The 23,507-nt window shown below is 40.4% G+C and overlaps 1 protein-coding gene across 1 annotated transcript; it reads left to right on the plus strand.

The window, feature by feature from the left end:
- The first annotated feature begins 1,555 nt into the window (after positions 1-1,555).
- SLC6A19 (solute carrier family 6 member 19) lies at positions 1,556-22,138 on the plus strand. Its single transcript, XM_032120139.1, has 12 exons — positions 1,556-1,787; positions 10,017-10,157; positions 11,604-11,741; positions 12,675-12,856; positions 13,594-13,704; positions 14,452-14,564; positions 16,839-16,967; positions 17,696-17,852; positions 17,990-18,194; positions 18,772-18,931; positions 21,192-21,354; positions 21,900-22,138. Exons 1-12 carry the CDS (start codon positions 1,586-1,588, stop codon positions 22,104-22,106), a joined length of 1,908 nt encoding a protein of 635 aa, XP_031976030.1. The 5' UTR covers positions 1,556-1,585; the 3' UTR covers positions 22,107-22,138.
- The last annotated feature ends 1,369 nt before the right edge of the window (positions 22,139-23,507 follow it).

A 23,507-nucleotide genomic window follows, 5' to 3' on the forward strand; every position in this document is an offset into this window, starting at 1 on the left:
TCCTGAAGGATCAGTTCAGGAGCAGTGTTTTGTCATTCTTCCGCTAATGACTAAGGACAAGAAATAGTAGCATGTTAATGAAATACTCCTGACACATTGTCAGAAGGATTGTGAATGCTGCAAAAGTATCATTCAGGAAGAGCTGTGCAGCTCAATGCACTGGAGTAGCAGAAACTGAGTGAAATTGAACATATGCTTTTGACAACTTAGAAAAGGAAGTTCTGCCACAAGCTAGGAAATCCTTAGCTGGAATCAGTAAAGGAGAAGAAAGTTGCTGATCCTATGGTTAATCAGGAGATAGCACATCCACAGTCCTGACAGGGTCATGAGAAAGGCAAGCGCTATCACTAGGCAAATTGAGAGATATTTCAGGTCACATTAGGGAAATATTAATACCTACGACAAGGCCCAGGGAAAATCCACATGGGCTACTGTATACAGTTGTCCACGTGAAGGATGAAGATTTTTTTTGGTAACTTTTCTGTCCAAAGATATTGAACAGCCTTTGGAATCAACTTTGAGTAAGCGTGATAAGATTGCGAAGGGATGCTACGATGTGTTCACCTCTTTTTCCAGGGGCTGGACTTTCAAGATGTCTCCCAGTTATTTTCTTTGACCACCCTGTATCACTGCATGCAATGAGCCTGTAGCTGACAACATTCATTATGACATATACAGTGTTGGATTTTATATATAGTTTTCAGTGACAAGTGACTTATCTTTTGAAAACAATGAGTTTCAAAGGGAACAGTTTTTTATGGTTGTGCTGAAATAATGAGGGTAGGAGTAGTATCTTCAATATTTGTTAACCAGTGTCTCTTTTTTTATTTTTGACCACTATATCTAGGGTCACTGAAAAGGTGAAGGGACCTTTGATTTCAAGCCCATTTATAAGAAAGATGTTATGTTCTTCAGACCTTGTTCTGTACTGATTAGAGGCATCAGGATAAGCAGATTTTGCTTATGACTTTAAAGGTCAGATTTTATAATCCCTTTCATTTTCCATCCTTTTGGTCAGAACATTTAGCAGAGTACAATCCATTACAGAGAAACATTCATTGTGAAACATACAATTTTGTTAGCATACATAATGGGAAACTGAACGTGATGGTGAGTCACGATCAGTTTATCTTCCTGATAAAAAATGATATTAAATATCTATATTTAGTCTGAGGCCAGTGGAATCCTACTATTCCTCATTTGCTAGGGCTGTATTTGTATTTAAGTGAGTTTAAACAGGGGAGTGGCAAGGGGTGTTACATATCCTTATAGGTGATTAGGGTTTATAGCCAAATTATCTCCTGAATTACATTAGCTGAAATCGATGTATCCTACTGGATGAACAGACTGTTCTGTAAAAACTTGGCAGATAAAGCATTAATAAGTGTCAGAGCTGACTTGGTCAATCGAATGATTTGCTGACGCTTCTTTTTACCACAAGCCTGCACTTACAAGTCCAGTGCCAAAGGTTCTGTATATATAGCTGAAGACAGCAAATAGATGGTCTCTTTTTGAGCAGGGTTCTGACAAGCTGCCTGTTTCATTATTCCTCACTGGCAACCCTTTCAGTCAGGAAATTTAAAACATGGTAAAGCTGAAGCTGCCCAATCCTGGCCTGGAGGACAGGATACCTTCCCATGCTGAACTTGAGGTCCTTGAGAAAGAAGAGGCAGACTCCAGACCAAAATGGGACAACAAGGCTCAGTATATGCTGACATGTGTAGGGTTTTGTGTGGGCTTAGGAAATGTCTGGAGGTTCCCGTATCTCTGTCAGAGCCATGGAGGAGGTATGTCTTTAATACATCTTAACTAACTTTGGGTATAAACCAGGTTTAATCTCTCTTTTGGTAAACAAATGATGGAATATGTTTAGAAGTGGTCAGTTCCTGTGAGAACAATGATGTTCTCTCTAGAAGACTGCATAACAGAGAAGGTAATTTCACAGGTCATGATCACCCACCGAAGTCACGTTAGTGATGGAAGAAAAGGAAGGGTCTGTTTTTATTTCAGGACACAGGATTGAACAAATGAGTCTTCCAGAGTCTTCCACTGATGACATAGTTTATTTCTTCCATCTAAGCCCTATGTTGCTTTACATACATACATATATGTAGTGAGTATTTAAAATATTAATAAACTACTTGGGATTATGATTCTGATCATGATCCCAAATGATTTTTTTATTATAGGTTTTTCATTGGGCTTGGACTGATCCGTGTATCACCTGCAGAGTCAGTGTTTGTGTAATTTGTGCAAGGAGTAACAGCGTGAAAGAAGTTAATTTTTTTTTATCAGTTGGTGTTACTAAGTCATTTAAAATCCAAGTGTATGTTATTTACTGTATAATTTACTGGTACTCCTTAGGGTTTAGATAAGGAATGTTAAAAATCATGTTTTCTTTTGCTGTTTGTTTTGAAAGGTAATTTTGAGCTGAACCATTGCTTAAATATTATACAACAACATACGTTTTTCATTTTCTTACAGACTTTTCTGTCTGCTATCTGGTTATTGTCCATGTTTCACTCTGGGATATGTGTAAAATGCATTTGTTCCTTTGTAATGTTTGATCTTGAAACAAAAATTTTGGCTTAAGGAACAATATTTCAAAGTAATTTTCCTTACATGTGCATGGTGAGATGCTTAAAAATTGCTGTCCTGGTTAGAGTAGGGACAAATGAGGGCTCTGTGGGGAGTTGCTCACACAGACTCGGGGACATGTAACAAGAGGTGGCTCAGTTGCAGCAAGAGATGCTTTTACCATTAAGATTTCTCTAACATGCGCTGATGTTTAGAGTTTGCAGCGCAAACTGGAGGTCATTTGCAGCAGAGTCAGCTCTTGTAGCAAAAAAGTTACAAGACACACACACAGAGTCAGAAGCCCTTTGCTGTATTTGACAATTTTAATTTGAAAAAAGTGGATGCGTATCTCCAAAATTGATGGCACTCATTGGCTTCTCAGGTTCTTCTACTTAGTTTTAGAAAGTGGACATGCTCTGTTTTCCAGGATGGATTTATAGGCACTTCCCTGCTTTTTGGTATTTTTTTCCCTTGTGTTCTAGTCATGTGAAATGCACCTGAAAAGCAAGCACCCAACAAATGCAAAGAACTTGGTATGGATCATGGTTTTATGACTGATGTCAGTGAAGACTTACAAATTGCTTGTGTGTGTGTCAGTCCTCTGGCAGCAATTATTTTTCTTTCTCATCATCCTGTAACTTGTCCTTTCTCAGGAAACACTGTCAGGAACTCTGACAACTGTTAACCCTGGCTTCTTTTTTCCCTGGCACTCTCTCAGTCAAATTTTAGGCAGAAATTGAAAGAGAGCACATAGCAAAGGAATTATAAGTTAATACACAGATATGTGTCCTTCTAACCAGACTTGGTACCTTGTCTAACAATCCTTTTGCATAGCACCAAATGCTGGGACTCTTACCAGTGAACACAAGTAGTCAGCAATGCCTTCCTGTAACTTCTTAGGAAGGACTCCCTAATTTCATCACACATAAGGATGGAGAGCTATTGTGCAACCCCTCCTCCTCCTCCTCTGCTGCACAGTGCATTTCAGCCTCTTGTGGTAGGTCTAAATCCAACTCCTGCCACCACTGTCCTCCTCCCATTACAGTTTCTGTTCCCAAACTTTTCCCTTAAATCAGAAAAAAGAAAAAACTGCCTGCTCTTCTGCTCTTCGGTGGATGCCTTTGAATTTGAACACGTGATTATTTGTATTGTAAAAGCAGATCTTGAAGTTCTTATTTCTGAAGATATTTTGGTGTTGAGACAATTTCTGTAATCTCTAATTCCCGTTCAGCCACGTTTGCAGCATACCAAGCACCCAGTGGAGGCAGCACTGCAACATCTTGGATTGCAGCTGTCAGATTGCTGAAGGAAACTCCCTGACACCATAAAACCACTCCAGAACAGGATGCTTGAGGAAGTCACTGTGTATGACGTCCTACCTCTGTTGTGCTCCCTCTATCCATTTTCACCTACATGCAGTTGGAAATGTGTATTTACTAGACATTTTGGGCAAGTTTTGCCTTAGTCTTTGCCCCTCAACATGGTGGCCAAGATGATTCGTTCATCTTTGCATTTGTGTGGTCCACTCAGGGTCACAGATGTGCCTCTACAACAGAGTAGGGTAAAACTGCAACATTATGCACCTTTTTCCAGATCATCCACTAGAAAGCAAACACCACACTCATGAGCTCACTGAGGAAACTCCATTCTTCCCCGATAGTTCCAGTGCCTCTGCCCTGGGTGGTGTATGTCCTCATACTTTGTGTCTTCAAGATATGTGTTCACTGAATCCTGGGTGCAGAGCAGCAGGAATCCCTGCTCCTGCTCTCCCACTGGAAACGGGGATTATGTTCCTCCTCAGATTGTTCCCAGAGTGATTATTTTAGAGTCCTAAAGCTCACACTGGATGTGATGGTGGATTATGGTCGTGCATTAAGGGATTTTAAAAAAAGCCAGCCAGCTATTTGCTGCGCAGAAAATATCTGCGGTGGATATGAAAAGGTCCTGTGTGACCACAGATCAGATATTAGGTATGTGCAGAAACAAGGTTGCATGGATTGTCTCCTGAAAATTGTTTCTAATTTCTAAGGATTTGCTTTGCTATTTTAACTTCTTTCTTTCTGAATATGAGTTGTATGGATGAATGTTTGGACCATTTTTGATGGGTGAGGTCTGGTAGCAGTGGTGTAGAGAGTATTCCAGCCAAGGACACCCCTGAATGGGGCTGGATGTCCACCTACTCTATGGTCCTGTGCTTGCACATTTTACATCCCTTATGAAACATAAATGGACTACAGTGAAGTGTAAAATTTACCCTTGTGTGGTACTTGGACTTCAAAGAAGGGAGATTTTTTTCTCTGCAAATTGTCTGTAGTGAAGGTAGTTAGGAACACTGAGTTTATAAGTAACATTTATTTTCAGACGTTGACCTTAAATCTGGAATTATTTGAGAGCTGCTTCTTCCTACATACAACACTATGATAATATTTTAACACTGAGATACCCTAATACACTGAAAGAAATTCGTGGTTACAGAATTTACTTACTTTTGTTGTGATAGATTATGAGTTTATATTATTAAAAATTGAATACTTACCCCAGTGAAATTTGTAGGGCAAAGCACATTTTATCCTTTAATGTCTTAAAAGTTGTCAAATCCACCATTACCAAAGGCAAAATAGAGTTCAATATGCACACAATGTAAAAGGTGTGGTGTTTGCCTCAACAATTCCACCAGCTTAATGAGATAGAAATTTCCCTTCATTTGATAGCTGCCTCTGACGTTGCTCATAGCTTTTGTTTAATCTTTATTGAGCAACATGTTATTTAATCAACTGTTAAACATTTTCATTTTATCCCTGATGACCATTATAAAAAAGAGGATGCATATTTGATGTTCAAACCATTGATTTAAAAGAAGTCTCTAACTCTACAGCTCGCATATGGAAGGAAACCTTGCCACTGCATGAGGGAGAACTTTTTTATCTCTGTGCATGCCACACTGAATGAAGTGACAGTAATGACATCAGCAATTCCTCACTTAGCAGTTGATGAAATGACATGTTGCTACAGCTGAGGTCTAAGATCATGTTAGTATAGTAAAACACCTCCATCTGAAGTCTGCCTGCCTTCCCTTCATGAGGAATAATGTGCAAGCAAAAATGATTTTTTTCAATTTGACATAAGAAGCTCTTAGATTAAAGAGAGAATAACAGCTATACAGATGTTCAAACCAAATATTATTTATTTTGAAATACATTATTGGAACAGGATGAGAATCTAATATCTCAGCTGTAAGGTTTACAGACTGGAATATCAATCATTGTTTGTGTACATCTATACAGGGTCTATTTTCACATCATTGGTTCATTTGTTAGGATCATAAAATTGTGACTGCTTAAAAAGTATTTGTTTATCTTTTTGTGTCCCATGTGAACCTGGAAGTGCTCCAAAGGTGTGTGGGTGTGGCACCTGGGGACATGGTGTTGTGGTGAACACTGTGGTTCGTGTTTGGACTCCATGATCTTAGAGGTCTTTTCCAACCATAATGACTCTATGATCCTATACAGCAGCTTTTCCAAGTCAAATTACTATTTTTCCATTGTAGCTTCTTTCAGAAAGGTTGGGGGGAAACTGAGAGGTAGGGAAAATACAGCAGAGATGGATTTCTGAGCTGGCTGCTAGAATTGAACCCTAGAAACCAAAGAACCCAAGAAAGAGAAAAGAAGTGTCATATATAATTGAGAGCTGTAATTTTATTTCTCTTGAAAATACAACAATATTCCTACAGCTAAATATTGGTAGTTTCAAATACATAAAATGCTATTCAAAATGCTGAGCCCTTTGTGGCACACATCAGGATGAATGACTAATCACTGAAAAGTGATTAGTGCACCAGAAAAGATATTTTTTATTGAAGCCGGTTGCCAAAGGTAGCTGTACAGACATGGTATTCTCAGACTTCTATAAAGCATGTCATTTAGCCACACACAAAACCCCTTCTTACTAAAAAATTATCAATTTTTAAAATCAGCGTGGTTCACCTTGCTTGCAATAAAAACTAGCTACTACTGAGAAAATGCAGACTGCCAAACTGAAAAGGTTTCAGAGGAAAGCCAGGAGAAAAACTGACTTGGGACGTACTTTTTATTAGTCAAAGACTGAAAGATTCATTATGATTTGTTATTTGTAGATGTTTGCTAAACCTCCAACTTCGCTGACTATTCCTCTGTTTCTTCTGTGCTAGTCTATCCCTTCAGGAAAAGAACTATATGGACATCATCTTCAAGAAGAAGAGTATCTCATTTGTTTTCTTCCTCACTTCTCACATCTCAGCTATATCCCCTTCTCAGGAGACCAATTAGTCCTTGCAAGAACAGCCTTGCAATAGTGTGGAGCAGCTCCATGATAGATCCAGGAGCCTCAGGCTGGTGCTGTCTCACTTTGGAGAACAGTGGCTATTTTGTAATGCCAGAAAAGAGTGAACTACGATGATCCACCCTAGTTTTGAGGGAAGTGAACTCCCTAGCTGCAAATTCAAATTTAGCATTGTAGTCTTAGTTGAGATATTGTTACAAATGGTGTCAGTGCTAAAGCAGTCAATTCCTGACTCATGTCTTTCTGACTGTGTGTTTTCATGTCACAAACCTGTGAAACATGTAAGGCATATTCCAATTTTTGAGGGCCTAGGGTCTCTTCCAAAACAAGGTTCTTTCCTCTGTTTCCCACCACTCCAGGGACTTCTACAAATTTACTGACTGCAGGAGCTACTACTGTCAGATACAATAGGGCAGCCCTCTCTCCATGCTTTGTTGACTGGCAGCTGAAAGGCATCTAAGCCAGAAATGGCAATGGACTCCTCATGCCCCTGTGCCTGGCATCACTGTTGACAGTGCGAAGGTTTTGCCCATGCTGGGAGAGGTTCTGGGACTCATTTAAACCGTGTCAGACTCAGTCACTGCAAGGAACTGACTCCGTTTGTCCTTTCAGTTTCTAAAGGCTTGTCCCATTCTTTTTTTATGGACTTCCCTAGCTGTGCTGGAACTGGTGTGCACCTAAGGGCCCCTATTCATCTGATTAGACATGCAGTGCATGCAAGTTTGGCTTCAAACTGTTTGTTCTCTCCTGATTCTCCACCCTCTTTCTGTGAATAACACTTCTCCTAACTGTTTTACTTTTGCTTTCATAGAAAACAAGATTTTTGCAGTGTATGCAGTGAGTGCCCCCTCACTGTTGCGTTCCATCCCCTTACATCCTGATGGCTTCCTTTCCTTTGGGAGGGAACCCACCCTCCCCTCCTGATGGGAGAGTCAGTGGGACAACCTTCACACGCAAAGTCTCTGGCCTTTCAGAAAGACGGAGTTACTTACCAATGCATGGAAGTGCAAGCAGCTATAAATATGCCCTGTGCTCCAACCCCGTGTCAGGCTGGTGCAGTTTCCCTCGTGTCACACTCTGACCAGGAGCTCTCATGAGGGTAAGATCAGAGAAAGACGCAATCATTGTGTTTATACCAGCAGTTTTAAATTCTGGAGTATTCTTTCTGTTTCAAGCCCAAGACACCTCATAAGAATCTGAAACCTGATCCTACAGAGTTGATATGGCTGCCTCATCTGGATCTTTTCTTGTTACCTACTCTTTGAGATGCCATATAGGCCTCTGCCATACCACACTCTCAACTCTCTCTGATAAAGCCCTTCTTCAGCACCAGTAACAGTTAAGTCCAGAAGATAGATCTGTACAGCTGCCTGATCCAAACACTCCCCATTTGCACTGAGGATAAGTCCTTGTCATCCTTTGAAACTCAGCTTGCAGTGATTTTAGATCATGGACTGGCAGTTAGTTCTGCTCAGGTGCTCCTAATGGAGACACATCATTTTTTTTTGTCAGGTCACAGTAAGATCACTTAAGGACTTAATTAGAAATTATCTCCCTGGTCAAAGATCTTGTTGAATAAGGAAATGTACAACCTTTACAGTCTTTTCAAGCTATGACCAATTGTTCCTTATCATACCTGTCAAAGAAAAATCATTTTTGATAGCTACCATCTCTGTTGGCAGAAGTGGGGGAAGATCAGGCTCTTTCCTATGCAGCATTAGAAAGCATTCAAAGGTAGTCTGAACTTTTTGCTTTCAGCAGACAGCAGGCAGACTGATATTCTCATTTAGGCTCCATTTTTTGTCACTAATCTAAAGTGCACCATTCAGGCCCAGTTCTAGCAGTCTGGGCAGATGTTGCTTTCCCTCCAGGACAGGGAGATTCAGCAGCAGCACAGTCCCAACACCATAGCTCTCCCTATCAACAGCACAGCATGTAAAATTTGCTGCAGGACTCTCAGAGTTGAACTACCTTCAATGGCAGACATGCCAAGAGTGCTCTATATCAGCCTCAGGGGATTTCCTCCAGATGCTTACAGAAGTACCTTTATTAAGATACTGTAGAAGAAGTCTTTAAGCATAACACGTCTATGACAGAGCAGTCAGATAAAGGGGTTCCATGACCTTGCACAGACACAAAAAGAGGAAAGGAAAAAAATTAAAAAGGTGTGCTCTGTGCTCACAGCGCCCCAGCTTTCTTGATAGCTTGGAATCCCCAGGAAGTAAATTTCAGTTTCTGGAATGGTTTTCATTCTTCAGGTTTCCTCTTTCACTTGCTATCTGATTTTTGTTGCACATGATGGCAAAGTCAGTAAACAGCCAGATCTGAACCCTTCACATTCTGGTCTGCATTCTTTTTATTGCATTCCAATGACTTGCTCCTGTTAGATTAGGAAGTTAAAGACATTTTGTAATGACAGATAACCATAATTCTAATGTGTGGCAATATTCAAGCATTTGACTCTGCACTTTCAGAGTCCACTGCAATGTTCTATGTTATCTCCCATTTCCAAGGTACACCTTGTTCAGGAAAAAATTTATTAAGAATACTTGTCCTGTACTAACCAACTTTATAATAATTAAGAAGGTTTGAACCCTGTACTTCAGATGTCTTCAAATCAAACATAAAAGTTGTTGAACATAGATGCCAAGAACTTATTGTTGTCTTAGGCAGATAGCCCCAGGCTCCTGCCTAATATTTTGAGGTACTCTGCTTAATTTATTCAACGATTTCATATACTTTGCATGAGTCACAGCTATAAAACCATAATCTTTTGCAGAAAAATAAAAGGGGGTGGGGGGGAGCGGGGAAGTAATTCCAGGAGAGTATCTACCTTTCCTCCACTTCTACCTTTCCTCCACTTGCAATACAAAGGTGGCTTTTTCAAAGTTTAACCTTGAGAGTGTATAATTTCTGTTTATGTGTGTCACTTGGGAAGAATAATAAGAAAAATTGAGTGCCCTGCCTGGGCAATCAGGCAAAGCATTGCTCAGAAAACAGAGAAGGGTTTCCACAAAGATGCTTACAGGTCACTTATTATGTCAACATCCAACAAACTTAATGTTTTTGTTTTGTTGTAATACTTCACTGATCGGAATCGTTGTTTTTCTTGTCCATTTCAGGAGCCTTCATGATCCCTTTCCTGATTTTGCTAGTCCTGGAGGGCATCCCCCTGCTTCACCTTGAGTTTGCCATTGGTCAAAGGCTGAGGAAAGGCAGTGTGGGCGTATGGAGCTCTATCCACCCTACTCTGAAAGGGGTTGGTAAGTCAAAAATCGCCTGAGAAAGCACAAGTCTGAACTGATAATCTAAAGAACAAATCTTCTGGGTTTTATTCTGGTGTGCCATAAGAGATTTCAAGATCTATTACTTTTCCCCTCTTCCTAACTCTCTATTGAGAGGTCAAACTATTCATGATAAAGCACAATGACAATTTGTGTTCACATTCTCAAATACCATGGGCCCTGTTAAAACCTTTCTCTAATTTGAGACCAATTTCAGGCCTCAGAGATATTTTCTATGTTAGCCATACTGGCTGTTTTTACCATTAGGATGAACCTTTAGGTGTGCCAAAAATTGTTCTGTAACTGTTCTGTGGATAAATATTAGTTGAATCTTTATCTGATAGACCTCAGCTCCACCTAATTTTAGTTTTTTGCATCTGAGACTTATCATTCCAAAAGCCACAGGACCAATATCTTGCAGAAAATAACTTATTCACCTCTGTACCAGACTCCCGAGTGTTCAAACACTCCATTTGAAAATGTAGCAAAACCAGCATTATGCACACAACATACAAACCTCCACAGCTGCCTCATTACACAGGAAACACAGGAGGTGCCTCTGAACACCAGGAAACCTTGTGAGGGTGAGCAAGCAAGGCACAGGCTGCCCAGGGAGGTTGTGGAGTCTCCAGCCTGAGAGATATTCAAAGTCTGCCTGGACATAGTCCTGGGCAACCAGCTTTGGGTGGCCCTGCTCGATCAGGAGGTGGGACCAGATGACCTCCAGAGATCCCTTCCAACCTCAACCACACATTTGAAAGGGAAGAAACAGGGCTGTTTTGGCATACACTGCATTTGTAAATCAGTTACAAAAGATAATTGTTCATTGCAGCTGGAATTTTTCAAGATTCTTTAGGACCTGAGAGCCCTCAGGAGCTAATGATTAGCATTTACTGTCTGCCAGAGAAGTCCTCAGATGTTGATTACTTGGGAAGGAGCAGAGGAGGACAGATACCAGAGTGAATTCTGTACCTGGTCACAGACTGTGCCTCCTGGCAGCCATCCATCCTGTACAACACCACCTCTGCTGACCTCTGCAGGGACGTTGAGGAAGAAGGAGATATCTGGGTCTCATTTAATCAAAATTCCACATCAGTTGAGCTTTACATGTGTCCAGCATCCCAAACTCCCTAGATATTATCTGGCAAGGCTGTGAACTGATTGTGTGGTGTCTGTAGGGAATTAGTCCTCTCATAAAGATGGCTCCTAAGGGGGTATCAGCTTCGGTCTCAGAGAGGTTTCAGGATGTACCTCTACCTAGGACTCACCTGTCCAACCTTTAGGCAACAAATTCAAGGTGATCAACCTACATCCAAAATGTAGCAGGGGAGGAAGGAAAGGTTGAGTTTGATACTGTGTACTTTGATATATCTTGAAGACAAGAGTGTTGAAATGTACACTGTGATCTGATTTTTTTTTTTTCAGGCATCGCATCAATGTTTGTATCTTTCCTGGTGGGCTTATATTATAATACTATTATTGCCTGTGTGATGTGGTATTTCTTCAACTCCTTCCAAGAGCCCCTGCCTTGGAATAACTGTCCTCTCAATGACAACAGAACAGGTATATTTTATAAAATTCTGTATTTTGTTGCACAGCACAGATTTCTGTTTCTAACAGCTACACTGAATGAGCCTTTCTGTGAAATAACAGTAAGGCATGGTAGTCCTGTCAGGCACATTGCACTGTTTGACACTTATGTTTTGTACAAATTCACATTAAATAAAATCTGGCCAGCACTTAATCTTTGAGGCAAATTTTGGCTTTTTATATAAAGCTTCATGGTAGATTTTGACAGATGTGTTCATATACAGAATATTCACTAAGTGCAGATCTAGTATAAACACTAACATTTTCCAGAATTAGGCAATGTGTTTCATCCATCTCTTCACCAACAGCCCTCTGTTAGCACATTGAAAAGGGAAAAAAATGCACAATCCATTTGAAACACCTGTATCTCTCAATATGACAAGTCTTCAGCCCCTCGGAGACTGCTTGGTGACAGCAGCTTTGCTTTCCATAGCCAGCCCCGTGTGACACTGTATGAAGCAGGTTTTTCTGCTGGGTCTGTGAACAGCTGTTCAGAGTGCTCTGCTCCTCTCCTCCCAAATAAAGTATGGAAAGCCTAATTTGAGGGCAGGCCAGGGCAGAATAGTGCACACGCCAGGGCAGTGCAGGAAGCCGAGGATTCAACTTGAGCTGACAAGACCTTGAACAATGCCCCACAAAACAGAAGACAAAATATTGCTGAAGGAGGTGTGGGGGAGGAAGGAGGTGTGGGACAGGAAGGGCCACTGTATTAAAATACCTGTTAAACAGCTGTCTTTTACATGTCTCATTTTGCCATGAAACTAGCCTCCAAAAATCTGAAAATTTGCCAACAACGAATCCATTGGCATTAAGTGGTATAATTTAGAACACTGGTGTTTATTATTTAGCTTTCTCTTTTTCAAGTAAAAGAAGACAAACAGAATGACAACCATTTTGTGGTTACAGATTACGTAGAAGAGTGTGCCAAGAGCTCTCCTGTAGATTACTTCTGGTACAGAGAAACGCTGAACATCTCCACTTCCATTGAGGATTCCGGCAGTATCCAGTGGTGGCTTTTGCTGTGTTTAACAAGTGCGTGGGCTGTGCTGTACGTGTGCACAATCAGAGGCATTGAAACAACAGGAAAGGTACTCTATCCTGGGGGGATTTTTAATGAGATAATTTTAATAATGCTGTTGTGATTCCTTGTTTATACAGAATTAGTAATGCTGTAGAAACTGTCTGGGTTTTGAGTAAAAGCATGTCTAAAATTTTGTGTTATCGCCAGGACTGCTTTTTGAAGAATGATCGTGAATGAAATGGAATCTGACTTGATTTGATTTGTGTGGAGATTTTTGTGAGCAATTTTTTGAGTCTTCCTTGTCCTTACAGGTCCTAGTAAGACATTCTTTAGGTATTATCACTTTAACACTAATATTATCTTTAATGCAGGATCGAGGGACTCTCTTTTTATTATGGCCATTCTCTTCAAAACATGCCTATACAGATTTATTTGGGTTTGTGCAAATCCTAAATATTGTCTCTACAAAAGAGTGACCAGCAAAGCCCTAAGAGTCCATCCTTGCATCAGTCTGGTCTGAGAGTGTAGGTTATTTTTGATGCTGCTTTTGAATGGTCTGAGTTGAATTTCAACAATGACAATTTCTCTTAAATAGGCTACTATTGCTAAAAAGTATGTCTGTTATCAAAAATGTACTCCACATACTATTTCATTGAATATTTATTAGTGTGCTAATTGTGACTCGCTTGAAACTTGCCATTATTATTAGTCACCATACCTTGATTATTTCCCTCTTTTCTTCTCTTTTTTTAACTCAAGTGTTTTGTTTTATTTGAATGGTTTATTTACATTTTTTTGGTGCAGGCTGTGTATGTGACATCAACTCTCCCATACGTGGTGCTTACCATTTTCCTGATCCGCGGCTTGACGCTGAAAGGATCAACCAATGGAATTGTGTATCTCTTCACCCCTAATGTAAGTCACTGCTTGGGTCATTGCTCAGTGAAACATGATGTAGTTCTCTCTGTAATTAACAACTGATTGCAAATTAGTCCTCTCCACTGCTGCTTTTCTATCCCTCAGACACCTTAAAAATCTTGGTTCTATGAGGTGAATCCTTTGCATTGGATATAACAAGTGTACATACACACAAATATTTTCTCTCTCTCTCTCCATCCTCCATCAAAATTTTTTATAATGAATTGAATGATCATCACAGAGCAGTGGGGTTGCCATTTATTTGGCTTGATTTATTTTCCTGTATTCTACTTAAGAACCAGCCTAAATTTATAGCATGAATCATGTATTTGGGAACCCATCTAATTGCCATATGAACAAAAGACCTAAGAGAATGGTTTAATTATACAACAGATTTTAAACAAAATTAAAAGTGGGATCATTTCCCATGAGCAGATCTCTGAATGATCATTATTAAAGCTAAGCAATAAATATCTTTTCTGAGAACAGGCATGGCAGCTGTCAGCTATGGAAAGCATTTTTTAAATCAATTTTCAAAATACTTATATAAAAATTTCAGATGGGTTTTCTTTTAGAATAAAAAAGTAAGTTTGACAACAAGTATTGACCTATTTGTTGAAATTCTTCAAGAACAGTGAGTTTGGCATGGTTAATGTTCTTGTTTTCATTGTTGTTTTAAATGTCTCCTACTTAGTTTAAACAGCAATGTTGGATGTGCTTAAAGCTGTGTTTCTGATGCCTCAGGTTACCGAGCTGGCAAACCCAGGGACGTGGCTGGATGCAGGAGCTCAGGTGTTTTACTCCTTCTCCCTGGCCTTTGGGGGCCTCATTTCATTCTCCAGTTACAACTCTGTTCAGTAAGTAGCCAGACAAAACCCAAATTTCATATGAGTATTTCATTCTTTCAAATGAAGCATCTCTATTTTGCCCTATTATTGTGCTACTTGGGACTGGGACAGCCTCCCCTTAGACATGTAAGATGCATCTCCTCTGATTGATCCTAGCTCTCCAAACCAAGATTTCAGGTCCCTGTTCTGGCTGACTTCCTAGAGAAAGATGTGGTGATGCAGGATAGGAAGAAGGGGGCTGGCTGCCCACCAGCAGCTGATGAGCAGGAGTTTCCTCTGTGGGAGTGCTCAGTGCATGGTGAGGCCCTTGGTCTCAGTGCTGTCAGAGCAGGGTGGTAGAGCACACATTTCAAATCAATTCACAGAACACAGTTTAAAACTTAGCTTTGAGATGAGGAGATACATCTAATTTTGAAATTTAAATTCAATTTCTTTGTATGTGTGCTGTGAGGCCAGGGGGTGAGGAATCCCATCACGCAGAGACTGACCCAGCCTGCAAACTACCATGCAGCACTATATTCTACACTCTCCCTCATAAAATATTGGAGCAACCACCAATGCCTCCTGGTGCCTGCCATCCCTTCAGCACTCTTGCAGGAAAACCGTGTGGCATTCTCTAAACCTAATATTTTTGACAAACATCTCTGAATTAAGTTTGGATATGTGGTTTGGTCATGCATTCAGAAATCTGTGTTTCAGTTTTGGTTTGGGTTCAATTACACCACACCAGCATTTCAGTCACTGAGGAAGTTCCTTGCTACCCCTCTTGATTTCAGGTGTTTTTTGAAAAGATCCTGTGGAATTTTTGGTGCCCGCAAGCCTCAGTGTGAGGTGTCAAGCCCCACCTAAGGGCCAAGTCAATGTCTCACAGTCATGGGGTCAGAACTGAGAGTATTCACCTTTTCAAAAGACACAAAGGAAAGGACCAGTGCCCTCTGGGTTTTCCAACACACAGGGCAGTGATATCGGGCCATGTTCATTCAATGCTCATTGATTCATGACTTAAGGAGGAAACTGAACAAAGTCAAGGAAACTTCCAAGGAAATATAAGTAAAAAAATCCCCATGCAAAGTCCACAGTGTTACACTGTGGTGTTGGGCCACCTGCAATCCAGAACCAGCTGGATCAGGTATCAGTGACTCTGCCCTAGATGGTTTGGGAGTATAAAAACATCATAAAATACAACAAGGTTTCAATGCCATCAAGAATTCACTAACTCATAATGAGAAGGAGCTTGAGCACATTACTTTCTCTAAAAGGAAAAAATGCTTTTCAAGCCTGTCATGGAGAATCTCGTGTTACATTGCAAAAACTGACACAAGACTATAGCCAGGAATTCCCATTCAATGCCCTATGTCCAGCAGAAGCCTATTTGCAATGCTTTAAATGGGGAAAGAACACAGTGTGACAGGTCTTGGTTGGACAGGCTTGCCTCTCCTCTTGAACATGTTCAGAAAATCAAATATGACAACATCAAGTTTATCTCAATACCCCTCTCTTGCCCAGGAGAAATAAGGTATCTACCATTTTACAGCCTTCTCTTAAAACCATTAACTAAATGAATATTGATATTTTATCTTATCCCTCAGATGAAAGTCTGTTTCTGGCTCGGCAAATTCTTTGTGTTAGCACAGGCACACTGAAGTGCCTGCAGCAGAGAAGTTTCTACAAGGAATTTTTCTGTCCCATCTTATCAGCATAACATTCCATTGTTCTTCCAAAACTTGAGAACATTCTGAACCATCTTTTGTTCAACAGTCAAACAAAACTCTTCCCAAGTGCTCTTGGCTACTGCAATTTCACCATACCTAAGAGATATGAAAAGTGAAATTCTGCTCACTTTTCCTGTCTGAGTATCTGAATTCAAGCCCAAATCTTTCAACTTGCAGCACAATACACCAGCAGTGAAGGCACAGCCCATGGCAGTGTGTGTCTGCACACATCCATGACAAGCTTGAAAAGGAGGGGACATAACTCTTTTGCCCCTCATACTTTACTTCCCATGAACCAAACATGAAAACAGCTCAGGCAGTTATTCCTTATGAACAGGATTATTTGAAGTGGAAAAAACCACCAAAAGAAACCAAAACCATAGCTATTAAATTGCTTAAGGCACCAAGTTTTAATTTACTGAATCTAACAGCACTACTTGCGTGCCCTTAGAGGGTACACTGATGTACCTGTGCATTTGTAGACTACTTTTTTCTTAGTCTTGGTAGCCAGTTTCACTGTTTATTTTGGGAATGTGATTGACATCCATTGTTTCTTCTCTTTGAATTGCAGCAACAACTGTGAGAAAGATGCTGTGATCGTTTCAGTGATCAATGGTTTCACATCCATCTACGCCGCAACCGTCATATATTCCATCATTGGATTCAGAGCCACAGCAAGATATGATGACTGTTTTGACAAGTGAGTTACTGTGAAAAGAACCCCCACAGAATATGCAGGTGTTTGTTTAGCTGAGGCAGCTCTGTTAGCCTGCTGCTGATGGATTTATCATTTCTGATTAATTGCAGCTCTTGACCCACATGGCATCAGAACTACTCATTATTTATAAAAATATGGAATCTTGTGGAACAAATCCCATAGAAAGTGATAATTGTTTAAGTCACCTTATTTCCTACATAGATGTTACATAAGCAACCACATTTCACATTATTGTCCATGCTGACGTGGCATGAATGTAATATTCCCTGGTTCCTGTGTTAGCTCTGTGTTTAGATTTCCTTCTGGAGAGCTTAAATGCTTAGGTCTCATCAGAGATGCCTCATTTTACCAGGGCAGCCAGACTCTGTGGTTTCCAGTCTAGTTCCTCCACATTCAACTGTGAAACTACATGATTCAGAAGCTGCCCAGTCTGGGGACTGGTGTTTAGTCTGCAATGCTAAGACAGGCACCTAACTCCTGCACAGGTTTCTAGACTGTCCATCCATTTAGTGTCATCTGTGCCATGAAAGACAGTGCTATACTCATCTTGGAAGAAGAAAGAAAGAATTGCACCTGTACATCTGCTGGACTTTCCAGTGTCAAATCTGATCTTGATATTGTACTCTTAATAATTTGTTCAATGAGGTAAATGAATCCTGATGATGCTTACAAATAAATAATCTCAAATTACTTCCACTTCACTTTTTCAGAAATATTCTTACTCTGATGAATGCATTTGATTTGCCAGAAGGTAACGTAACCCAAGATAACTTTGAACAAATGCAGCAGCTGTGCAACATGACTGATCCAGAAACTTTTGCAAGCCTCAAGTTTGAAACCTGTGATCTGGAAACTTTCCTGAATGATGTAAGTTTAACACTCTAACACATATTGATACCTTAAATATGGTAGGAATGCATAGCCACTATTTAGTTGCCAAGTCTAATGACTACCAATGTAAATTTAAGTGCCATGTGATGTTAATGATCCTAAATCTTCCCCAGGGAGCTGAAGGAACTGGCCTAGCCTTTATTGTCTTCACGGAGGCTATTACCAAAATGCCTGTTTCACCTTTGTGGTCCATTCTCTTCTTCATCATGCTCTTCTGCTTGGGTTTGTCATCTATGTTTGGAAATATGGAAGGTGTGCTTGTACCTTTACAAGATCTCAAGATTATACCCTCCAGAGTTCCTAAGGAACTTATTACTGGTAAGTGCTTTTTTAGAGAGAAGTGACCTCCCCACTCTCCCCAGAGAACAGCTTGTGTGCTGAAAAAGAGGGACACTCCACTTCTACCTTCTGATCTGGAGTGGTCTTAAGACTCCCCAGTAACCTACTGAAGATTTTCTCATGTTCCCCAACAGGGCAGCTCCTGTAAGGTTCCATCTGAGCCTGCAGGCAGCTGTTCACCCTTAGGCTTGCCCATCAGCCTGCTCACAATGACCACTATGTCCTCCACTGGGAAGCTGGAGGACCTGAGTCCTTCACCCAGGCAGGATTTCTCTCAGAGCAACGTTTTCCCATCAGCTACGAGGAAGAGGACCTCTTTTCTTTCCTCAGCTTTCTCCCTTTTTTTCCGTGACATCTCCCACCTGTGCAATGTTAGGAGAGTTTTACCCAAATAGAAGCCAGCCTTCCCAGAGTGCCATTAAAAAATAAAGTGGTGGCCTTCAGGCTGCAAGAGTTACTTTTAAACCTTTATAGCTACTGGGGAAATACTTTTCTTCCTCTTTTTGCTTTTGCTTTCTTTGCCTAAGTGTGCTGTTGTTTTGGTTTTTTCCCCCAGGTCTCGTTTGTTTGGTGTGTTATTTTATAGCCTTCATTTTTGTGCTGAATTCTGGTAACTACTGGCTGACTCTATTTGATAGTTTTGCTGGCTCTATTCCCCTGCTGATAATTGCATTTTGTGAGATGTTTGCAGTCGTCTACATTTATGGAATAGACAGGTACGAACTACAGCTTAACCATTACTGGATATCAATGCATAAAGTGATTATTGTTGTAAAACTACAGTGTTGCTGGATCTCTGTGCACAGAATTTCTCTTACAGAATCAATGAAATGATGCAGCTGTAGTTTAGGGTTGCTTATACGTTTCAGGTTTCTTAAAGAGTTCTCAGCAAAAAGAAATAATGCTTGTTAAGAATTTAAATATGAATTCTTTCCATTTTATTAAGCCATTATAATAAGTAATGCTCTTTAACAACCAGTTCAAATAAACACATCCCTAAGATTGCAAGAGAATATTAGGCATTAACAAGAGCCCTGGAGTGCAATGATATGAGTGCAAATAATTTATTTTCAAAGTAGGCATCAGAATGCAGAAATTTGCAACAGCTACAAAAGAGCCAGTATAGTTCATTTGCCTTTTAAATATGGTGACATTTATAATAACCCTTCTTCAGGATAATTGCATTAGACATTTAATTAGCAGAAGCAAAGTACAAGCACATTGGCATTAAGCTGAAGGTTTAAAGCAGAGGTATATCCCAGGAGTATTTGCAGGGAGTGCTAAATGATACTGTCCAACACGGGGATCGCCAGGCAGGCTGCAGATACTGGTTTACAGCAGGTTGCAAATCCAAGGCTACTGAGATATGTTCTCATCTCATAAATCCAGGACTTCATCAGTTGTAGCAGTGAGTAACTATCCTCTCAGCTTTCTAGAAATTTAATAAATCAAGTTTCAACATCTTCATGTTTATAATTAATACATAAGAAATGTGAAATAAAGTACAGGAAATTCAATCACCCACAAGTTTTACTTGAACTTGTGCCAGATCCAGCTGCTGCTCCTGGCAGTGGGGTGAATGCCCTTGTGACCCATTTTCCCATACTTTTATACTACCTGAGGAAGCATGAATCAGGTTAGGTAAATTAGATGGTGTACCCTTGAGGAAGAGGGCTTATCTTAATTTGTTCAGAACAGAAAAGCCTATCTTGATCACTTTTCCTTCCCTTTAAGATCTCAGAACTCTTTACAAAGTAAATTAAAATTATTCCCAGGACACAAACATGGGTTGAGTCTATAAAGTGGGGGCAATATGTTTGTGTGTGTGTGTGTGTGTGTGTTTGATTCAGAAAAGAGCCTCTACCAAACTTTCATGTTCCTGGCCAGTACACATCACTGTAGTCCTCTATGAGAACAGAGCTATCAGGGCTGCCCAAAGGTGGTCCTATCTGCTCCAGATGAATTTCTGTGACCTTTTTCTGAGAAAAGATCATTGGTGGAAGGGTGGCTCTGTTGCTTGAAGGAGAACATGTGTGTTATCCACACATGAACTATGCCTGAACGTGTGCTGCAGTCAGGACATGGGGCTCCGTATCATTTTAAGACACCTAGATCTCAGATGTTAGGGATGAAAAGATGAAATCAATTTACATAGTAATTGAGATTCAAGTGGATTCAGTGTGTTGTTCATAGCTGAAGGACCGACTGAATAGCCCCCTCCTAAAAGTTTATCCCCATAGGATATGCAGGAAAGCCAGACAAAAGGACTAAAACAGAAACCCCAAACTTCCAAACTAACTATTTTTAAAGAAGTGTGTGTGGAAGGTTGCATTATATGGAGAGGCCATGAATTGGTTCAGGACTGATGCAGACAGTACCACTCTCAATGCAGGGCTTGTTTCTTCTTGTGGAAATATTTTTGCCCCATGGTCCATGAATAATCCAAATAACACCATTGTAGGTGTTCTTAATAATGTGTAAAGTTCAATATTGTTTCATTATTCAGCCTGAGAAAACTGGTAGATATCCAAAATAGGCAAACATTATATTATAATCTAACTATTAAATTACTGCTATTTGCCTTTGTTCTTTTTTAATATTGTGTCACTCCCTTTAATTTATGCAGCGCTGAGATCCTTAACAAAAATTTGTGAAGCAATACTGAAAAATGTTTTGGGGAAAATCCCCAAAAAATCTACACTGATTCTTTCCTGTTGAAACTATTTCACATATGCCTCCCAGACTTCTTCAAGACAGTACATTTCCACAAATAATTTTCCTGACTTGCAATGATATGTGCCTTCATTTGAACTCCTGAGGTCTAACTCCTGATGTTGTCATTTCTGGTCTCACACTGGCATTAGCTAATTCCTGGGAACCACAGCTAAGGGTAGTTTGGACTTCTCTGGTTATGAGCAGGCATTCTTTGATCCTGGCCAGCTTTTAAGGTCCTGAACTTCCTATTTTTGTTTCTAGGTTTAACAAGGATATTGAGTTCATGATTGGACACAAGCCCAACATTTTCTGGCAGGTTACCTGGAGACTTATCAGTCCCCTCATTATGTTAGTTATCTTTTTCTTTTATTTTGTGGTGACAGTCAACAAAGAACTGCTCTACAGTGTTTGGGACCCTAGCTATGTAAGTGTATAAACCAAAATATTTATTTATAATTATTTTAAGTATTCTTGTTTAACATAAGAGTCATTGTCAGTTATATTCATCTTCCATCAGTTTTCTGGCAAACTTGCTACAAGACATGGAAATGGGACTGCTTACTTTTCTCCTCCTTTGCAACCTCTCTTCCCCCTTAATAATGTTTCAGACCTCCCTCACCCTTTGATTTCAGCCTTCCCACAAAAAGGCTGATTGGCCATAAAGCCCTGGTGGCCTGTCAGGCCCCCCATTCCCACATTCCTTTGTGCCAAGGAAGTGTTCCAGTCCCCCAGTCTCCCTTCCTGGCTTTTACTTCTTACATGCCATTTTCTTTACATCATTTTAAAGAAAAAATAAATCCAAAACAGCTGAGGCTGGAAACCCTCAAGCTGTGGAATTGGCAAACTGTTGTGCCAATGGCCAGCCACTGTTCTGATGACATTTTTGATCTGTTGAATTATTGAATGTGTGCATATTCCCAGGTATTTGCTCCTCATGACTTTCTACAACTTGGTTGTTTGCTCTTTCAGGAGGAGTTCCCCAAAACAGAGAAGGTTCAATATCCCCCCTGGGTGTATGCTATCATTGTAATCCTCGCCGGAGTGCCCAGTTTGGCCATCCCTACCTTTGCCATCTACAAAGCCATCAGGAACTACTGCCAGAAAAAGAATGATCGTACTGGCCTTATTGCTACATCTGAGACTTCCATTAATGGAAACTTAAAGCATTTATCATAAAACAGTTTTTCTTTTCAAATGTGGAAGGATGCTCTGTCAGTGAGGAAAGTAAAAAAAATATATTTTTTTAAGAATCCGGAGTTAGTTTTATTTTCATGAAAGGATAACCGTGTGTTGTTTCCAGGTAAACATTTGCTTAACAATGCAATGCACTGCGAAGAGTTGATGGCCTAGCTCCTAGAAGCAAAACACTGACTTTTGCAAGTGATGGGGGCACCAGGTCAAATCATTCATGCTCTTTCTGGTTCTGAAGCCAGCCTGTTTGAAACTGGCTTCCATCCCCTCCTCTTGGGGGTGCACTGTGCGTGAAATGCCATAAGTGACTCTTCCATGTGTAATCATTCTAGTTGGGTGGCCAATATGAAGGGTAACTTAGTGCTGTCTTCTCTTGCACATTAAATTGTTTTTATTTTACATGCCACTGTGTTGCATAAAGCCACTAATATTATTTGTCTCATAAAGAAGTTTAAAATATTTAATAAAAACGTTTCTAAGTACAAGAATGGCAGCTTGATTAATTTAGAATTCTATATATTTTATGAATTGGCTATAACTCCCAAGTTACAAGCAGATAGTGCTACTTTTGCTGATGACAGCAGAGGTAATCTTGCAGTGGGGCAGCAGCAGTTCAGGAAACAGCAAAATCTGCCTTCTGTGGCACCCATGAGCAAGGGGTACACAACTTGTCTGGGGTGTCCGTGCTGATGGGAGATCCGAGGCACACAAGGGTGCAAATCTTGCTCTCCTCTGTTGCCATCAGGGTAGGTGGCTCTGGTCCGTGTACACACACTCACACACATTTACCTTAAAACTATTTCAAGGCTCTAACTTCCATGTGACCCAGTGGAGCTCAGTGAGGAGCCCCATTCCTCATGTGGCCACCAGAGAGGGAAAGGGGCACTGTTAGAGCACCCAGGCTGAGTGCCTGGAGCACACATTGTCCATGTCCCCTCTGGATGGGTGATCCTCTTCATCCAGCTGTCTGTGTACATGGACAACACACTTGGACCACCTTGCAGCAATTCCTACACCCACCTTTTGGAACAAGAATGGATCCAATTTACACCCTCATACTGATTGTAATTGAAACACTCTCTTAAAAGAAATAGGTATACTTAGGGTATATTTACTCCAGAATGTATCTTTAGTGTAGTCTATCTGCTCTAAATAGAGAGTAAAGTACCAGGCATTACATGTGTACTGCATGGAATCATAGAATCAATGGTTTGGGTTGGAAAAGGCCTTGAAGATTAGCCAGTTCCAACTTTCCTGCCATGGGCTGGGACACCTTCCACTTGATCAGGTTTCTCCAAGCCCCATCCAACCTGGACATGAAGACTTGCAGAGATGGGGCATCCACAGCTTCTCTGGGCAACTCATTCCAGAGAATCTGAATGATTA

Source organism: Corvus moneduloides, chromosome 1 (genome assembly GCF_009650955.1).
Source record: "Corvus moneduloides isolate bCorMon1 chromosome 1, bCorMon1.pri, whole genome shotgun sequence".
Lineage (NCBI taxonomy): Eukaryota > Metazoa > Chordata > Aves > Passeriformes > Corvidae > Corvus > Corvus moneduloides.

Excerpts from the sequence above, each read along its gene's own strand:
- SLC6A19 (XM_032120139.1), top strand. The coding sequence starts at position 1,586 with ATGGTAAAGCTGAAGCTGCCCAATCCTGGCCTGGAGGACAGGATACCT. Across the intron at positions 10,158-11,603 it reads CCCTACTCTGAAAGGGGTTG|GCATCGCATCAATGTTTGTA; the intron begins GTAAGTCAAAAA and ends TTTTTTTTTCAG. Across the intron at positions 17,853-17,989 it reads TGGAAACTTTCCTGAATGAT|GGAGCTGAAGGAACTGGCCT; the intron begins GTAAGTTTAACA and ends AATCTTCCCCAG.